This window comes from Mandrillus leucophaeus, unplaced genomic scaffold, assembly GCF_000951045.1.
Source record: "Mandrillus leucophaeus isolate KB7577 unplaced genomic scaffold, Mleu.le_1.0 Scaffold859, whole genome shotgun sequence".
NCBI lineage: Eukaryota > Metazoa > Chordata > Mammalia > Primates > Cercopithecidae > Mandrillus > Mandrillus leucophaeus.
In genome coordinates this window covers 222,760-229,454 of record NW_012109352.1, presented here as the reverse complement: position 1 = coordinate 229,454, position 6,695 = coordinate 222,760, and the positions used below count along the sequence as shown (strand labels likewise).

Here is a 6,695-nt window from a genome sequence, read left to right as displayed (position 1 = left end):
GTAGTCCCAGCTACTCGGGAGGCTGAGGCAGGAGAATGGCGTAAACCCGGGAGGCGGAGCTTGCAGTGAGCTGAGATCCGGCCACTGTACTCCAGCCTGGGCGACAGAGCGAGACTCCGTCTCAAAAAAAAAAAAACAAAACAAAACAAAAAAAAAAGAAACCCTGTCTCTACTAAAAATACAAAAAATTAGCCAGGCGTGGTGGCGGGGGCCTATAGTCCCAGCTACTCAGGAGGCTGAAGCAGGAGAATCGCTTGAACCAGAGAGGCGGAGGTTGCAGTGATCCGAGATCGGGCCACTGCGCTCCGACCGGGGCGACAGAGCAAGGCTCCGCCTCAAAAAAAAAAAGAAAAACTGAAAATGGATGAAATCAGTGTGAATGTGTCAGAATAAGAGAGCCAAAGATAGGATCTTGAGGAACATCAAATGACGAGGACTCTGCCTTGAAAGAAGTTGTAGTGCTTAGACACTTCTTGGAAAGACACTGTGAAGTGGTGCATCAAGCTGAAGAAATGTGGCCTATTGGAAACAGCACCGTAGAGAGACATGAATCTAGTCCTGTTTCCTGCTAACTAGCTCTTTAAGTCATATTTCTTTTTCGGGTCTTGGTTTGCTCCTGTGGAATAAGGAGGTTGAAGCAAAGACCCTTTTTTGTTTATTATTTATTTATTTTGAGACAGAGTCTTGCTGTTACCCCCAGGCTGGAGTGCAGTGGCGCGATGTTGGCTCACTGCAACCTCTGCCCCCAGGTTCTAGTTATTCTCCTGCCTCAGCCTCCGGAGTAGTTGGGATTATAGGTGGACACCATCACACCTAGCTAATTTTTGGTTTGTTTGTTTGAGACGGAATCTCATTGTTGTCACCTAGGCTGGAGTGCAGTGGTGTGATCTCAGCTCACTGCAACCTCCGCCTCCCGGGTTCAAGCGATTCTCCTGCTTCAGCCTCCTGAGAGCTGGAATTACAGGCACCTGACACCACGCCTGGCTAATTTTTGTATTTTTGATAGAGACGGGTTTTCGCCATGTTGGCCAGGCTGGTCTCGAACTCCTGACCTCAGGTAATCTGCCCGCCTGGGCCTCCCAGCATGGGATTCCAGGCGTGAGCCACTGCACCTGGCCCGTCCTTTTTAATTCCATGATTTTCTGAGGCATTCATACAAGTCTAAAGGTGCTCATTCAACTATTTGGCAATAATTGTGCACTTATAGCAGGAGCCAGGGATATACTGTCAAACATGTATGTATTATATGCTTCTCTTCTGGCGCATATAATGGTTAGAATCACTAATAACTGATAAGAGTTCAGTAAGTGGAGAGGAAGAGGCAGAGAAACAGCATGAGCAGAAGAATGGAAAGAAAGTGCTAGGTGCATTTTAGGGTAGAGTGTCTAAATTCGCCTAGCTGGGACAAGGGCTTGTGTAGAGGAAGAAAGAGGTACGTGCAAATCTACCATGTGGTCAACATTTCACCCATGCTATTTTATTGTTACTATTATCTTTTTATTTTTTATTTTTTGAGACAGGTTCTCACTGTGTCACCCAGGCTGGAGTGCAGTGACACAATGATAGCTCACTATGACCTTGAACTTCTGGGCTCAAGCAATTCTCCTGCCTTAGCCTCTGCACCCTGTCTCTGAGCCATTGTTCCTGGTTCCATGTTATTTTAATTGACACAGCTACTACCTAAGAGATAGTGAGATATTATCCCTATTTTTCATACTTACTATTTTTTCTTTTATTAACAAGCTATGGTCGTTCATAGATATCCCCATTTTTCAGATGAAGAAATTGAATCTCAGCTGGGCGTGTTGGCTCACACCTATAATCCCAGCACTTTGGGAGGCTGAGGTAGAAGGATCATTTGAGCTCAGGAGTTTGAGACCAGCCTGGGTGACACAACAAAACCCAATCTCTACAAAAAATACAAAAATTAGCCAGGTATGGTAGTGCACACTTGTGGTCCCAGCTACTCAGGAGGCTGAGGCGGGAGGATTGCTTGATCCGGCGGGGGCAGAGGTTGCAGTGAACCCAGATTGCACCACTGCACTCCAGTCTGGGTGACAGAGCGAAATCCTGTCACAAAAAGAAAAAAAAGAAAGAAATTGAATCTCAGATTAAGTAATTTGCCTAAGGTTTCCCAGCAAATCAAGTGGCAGAACAAGAATGTGAAGCCAAACAAAACGCAAAAGGAATTTTTTTTTTTTTTTTTTTTTGAGACGGAGTCTCACTCTGTCGCCCAGGCTGGAGTGCAGTGGTGTGACCTTGGCTCACTGCAAGCTCCGCCTCCCAGTTTCACGCCATTTTCCTGCCTCCGCCGCCTGAGTAGCTGGGACTACCGGCGCTTGCCACCACATCCGGCTAATTTTTTTTTTTTTTTTTTAATTTTTAGTAGAGAAGGGGTTTCACCGTGTTAGCCAGGATGGTCTTGATCTCCTGACCTTGTGATCCACCTGCCTGGGCCTCCAAAAGTGCTGGGATTACAGGGCGTAAGCCACCGTACCCAGCCCAAAAGGAATTTAAAGCCAGATTTTTAAGCCTCCACATTTTTTATTGTGTTTTATTATACTATCATGAGTATTGCATACGATCCAAATATTACCACTTGTTTTATATATATGCATGTATTACTGATAACTCTCTTTTTTCTTTGCAGGAAATGGACAGGCTACTAGCATGGTCCAACTGCCAGGTGGGAGATTCCTGATGGGAACAAATTCTCCAGACAGCAGAGATGGTGAAGGCCCTGTGTGGGAGGCAACAGTGAAACCCTTTGCCATTGACATATTTCCTGTCACCAACAAAGATTTCAGGTACGTCAGGTGTTCTTGCAGGAGGAATGAAGGCCCTCTCTAATCTCATTATTTTTTCTTTCTTTTTTTTTTTGAGACTTACTCACTCTGTCACTCAGGCGCTGGAGTGCAATGGCGCGATCTCGCTCACTGCAACCTCCGCCTCCTGGGTTCAAGCAATTCTCCTGCCTCCTCTCCAGACAGCAAAGATGGTGAAGGCCCTGTGCAGGAGGCGACAGTGAAACCCTTTACCCTTGACATATTTCCTGTCACCAACAAAGATTTCAGGTACATGAGGTGTTCTTCCAGGAGGAATGAAGGCCCTCTCTAATCTCATTATTTTTTCTTTCTTTCTTTCTTTCTTTTTTTGGAGACTTACTCACTCTGTCTCGCAGGCACTGGAGTGCAATGGCGTGATGTCTCTCACTGCAACCTCCGCCTCCTGGGTTCAAGCAATTCTGCCTCCTGCCTCTGCCTCCGCAATTTCCAAGTAGCTGGAATTACAGGTGTTCACCACCACACCCAGCTAATTTTTTTTTTGGTATTTTTTTAGTAGAGATGGGGTTTCACTATGTTGGCCAGGCTGGTCTCGAGCTCCTGACCTCAACTGATCTCCCCACCTCAGCCTCCCAGAGTGCTGGGATTACAGGTATGAGCCACTGCACCTGGCCTCATTCTTAATATCTAAAGGAATACTAACTTGTTCACTGTCACATGTCATCTTTGCAGTGTACTATGGGATAAGTGTTATATACGTTATTCAGATGAAGAACCTGAAATCCAAAGAGGTTTGACTGACTCAGTTAGTAGATGAGCTTGGCCTGGAACTCAAATCCCTGGGCTCTTGAGCCAGTGCATTTTCCATTACACTGGACATAGCACTGAGAAATATAAGCAAATGCCAGTCACTCAACAGAACCCTCTTCTACATGGGGAAAGGGATTGGGAGAAGGGACATCATAGTAGACAGTCCTTTAAATTCCCCTTATAGGCTAGGTGTGGTGGCTCACACCTGCAATGTGAGCACTTTGGGAGGCCAAGGTGAGAGGATTGCTTGAGCTCAGGAGTTTGAGACCAGCCTGGCAACATAGGGAGACCTCTATCTCTGCTAAAATAAATGAATAAGTAAAAATAAGTAAATAAGTATATAAATTTGTACATATTGTTATATATAAAAATGTATATATATATAACAATCCATCTTACCCTGACAATCTGCCTGCTGAAACTTACTAAACCATACCAAAGTATATGAAAATTCATTTTATTATTATTGTTATCATTATTATTTTTTTGAGACAGGGTCTGGCTCTGTCACCCAGGCTGAAGTTCAGTGGTATGATCTCAGCTCACTGCAGCCTCTGCATCCCGGACTCAAACCATCCTCCCATCTCAGCCTCCTGAGTAGCTGGGACTACAGGCGCGCCCTACCACACCCAGCTTATTTTGTTTTGTGTTTTTGGTAGAGACAGGGTTTTGCCCTGTTGCCCAGGCTGGTCTCGAACTCCCGGGCTCAAGTGATCCTTCTGCCTTGGCCTCCCAAAGTGCTGGGATTATAGGTGTGACCCACCATGCCTGGCCTTGAAAATCCATTTTATTTTATTTTATTTATTTATTTAGAGATGAGTTTTGCTCTTGTTGCCCTGGCTGGAGTGCAATGGTGCAATCTCAGCTCACCGCAACCTCCGCCTCCTGGTTTCAAGTGATTCTCCTGCCTCAGCCTCCTAAGTAGCTGGGATTACAGGCATGCACCACCACACCCAACTAATTTTTGTATTTTTAGTAGAGACAGGGTTTCTCCATGTTGGTCAGGCTGGTCTCGAACTCCTGACCTCAGGTGATCCGTCTGCTTTGGCCTCGTGAAGTGTTGGGATTACAGCTGTGAGCCACCACGTCCAGTCGAAAATCCATTTTAAAAGCCCAATTTTTCACTTCTATTTGGTTCAGTGTTTTTCATCTGTTAAATGGAGATAATAACAATAAAACCTGTTACCTACCTCTGATGACTGTTGTGAGATTAGATATGTGATGAAGGGCTGGATGCAGTGGCTCACGCCTATAATCCCAACAATGTGGGAGGCTGGCGTGGGAGGATCACTTGAGCCCAGGAGTTTGAGACCATCCTGGGCAACACAGACCCCATATCTACTAAAAACGTAAAAAAGGCTGGGCGCGGTGGCTCAAGCCTGTAATCTCAGCACTTTGGGAGGCCAAGACGGGCGGATCACAAGGTCAGGAGATCGAGACCATCCTGGCTAACACGGTGAAACTCTGTCTCTACTAAAAAATACAAAAAACTAGCCGGGCGAGGTGGCGGGCGCCTGTAGTCCCAGCTACTCGGGAGGCTGAGGCAGAATGGTATAAATGCGGGAGGCGGAGCTTGCAGTGAGCTGAGATCCAGCCACTGCACTCCAGCCTGGGCGACAGAGCGAGACTCTGTCTTAAAAAAAAAAAAAAAAAATTAGCCCCTCATGGTAGCATGCACTTGTAGTCCCAGCTAGTAGGGAGGTTGAGGCAGGAGGATCACTTGAGTGTGGAAGGTTGAGGCTGTAGTGAGCCATGATTGCACCACTGCACTCCAACCTGGGCAACATCCTTTCTCAAAAAGGAAAAAAAAAAAAAAGATACGTGCTGGAGACCTTTCAGAAAAGAGACGAATTCCCCACCCTTAAATCTCCTGCTCAGTGGCTTTATTCATGATCTCTAAAAACAGGAGATAACTCACATGATCTTCAGCTGGTAAGTGTATAAACAATATATGGTATGTCCATACAGTAAGATACTACTCATTGATAAAAAGGGACAGACTACTAATGGCAACAACATGGATGAATCTCAGAAGCATTTGCTAAGTGAAGGAAACCACAGCCAGACCCAGAAGACTACATACTATATGATTCAAGTTATATGGTATTCTGGGAAAGGCAAAACTATAGGGACAAAAAAACCTGGTCTGTGGTTGGTGAGTTGCAGAGAAATTTTTTTAGAGGTGACCAATGGAACTATTCTGTATCTTGATTATTGTAGTGACTATATGCTTTGTCAAACTCACAGAACTGCTGGGCGCAGTGGCTCATGCCTGTAATCCCAACACTTTGGGAGCCCGAGGTGGGTGGATCACTTGAGCTCAGAATTTTTAGACCAGCCTGGGCAACATAGTGAGACCCCATCTCTATAAAATTAGCCAGGTATGGTGGCATGCACCTGTAGTCACAGCTACTTGAGAGGCTGAGGAGGGAAAATTGCTTGAGCCCAAGAGGTCAAGGCTGCAGTGAGCTGTGATTGTGCCACTGCACTCCAGTCTGGGTGACAGAGTAAGACCCAGTCCAAAATATAAATAATTAAAATAAATCAGGAGGCTGAGGCACAAGAATCGCTTGAACCCAGGAGGTCGATGCTATAGTGAGCCATGGTTGCATCACTGCCCTCCAGCCTGGGTGACAGAGTGAGACCTGGTCTCAAAAATATAAATGACCGGCCGGGCACGGTGGCTCATCCCTGTAATCCCAGCACTTTGGGAGGCTGAGGCGGGCAGATCACAATGTCAGGAGTTCAAGACCAACCTGACCAACATGGTGAAACCCTGTCACTACTAAAAATACAAAAATTAGCAGGGTGTAGTGGCACGCACCTGTAATCTCAGCTACTCAGGAGGCTGAGGCAGGAGTATCGCTTGAACCCAGGAGGCAGAGGTTGCAGTGAGCTGAGATCACCCCACTGCACTCAAGCCTGGGCCACAGAGTGAGACTCTGTCTAAACAAAAAAAAATAAATAATAATAATAATAATAATAAATAAATAAATAAATGATTAAAATAAATAAAAGTTAATTTGGGCATGGTGGCTTACACCTGTAATCCCAGCACTTTGGGAGACGGAGGCGGGCAGATCACGAGGTCAGGAGTTCGAG

General features: G+C 45.8%; 1 protein-coding gene across 6 annotated transcripts in view; it reads left to right on the top strand.

Moving 5' to 3' along the window:
• SUMF2 (sulfatase modifying factor 2) overlaps nucleotides 1-6,695 on the top strand; it is a 16,334-nt gene that overhangs the window by 953 nt on the left and 8,686 nt on the right. For 5 of the 6 annotated variants that reach the window (XM_011968741.1, XM_011968747.1, XM_011968745.1 and 2 more), the window contains exon 2: nucleotides 2,651-2,807. The exons of the other annotated variant lie outside the window; for it this stretch is intronic. In XM_011968741.1, coding sequence (XP_011824131.1) covers nucleotides 2,651-2,807 — 157 coding nt within the window. The remainder of the gene's footprint in view (nucleotides 1-2,650; nucleotides 2,808-6,695) is intronic. 6 annotated transcript variants of the gene reach the window in all.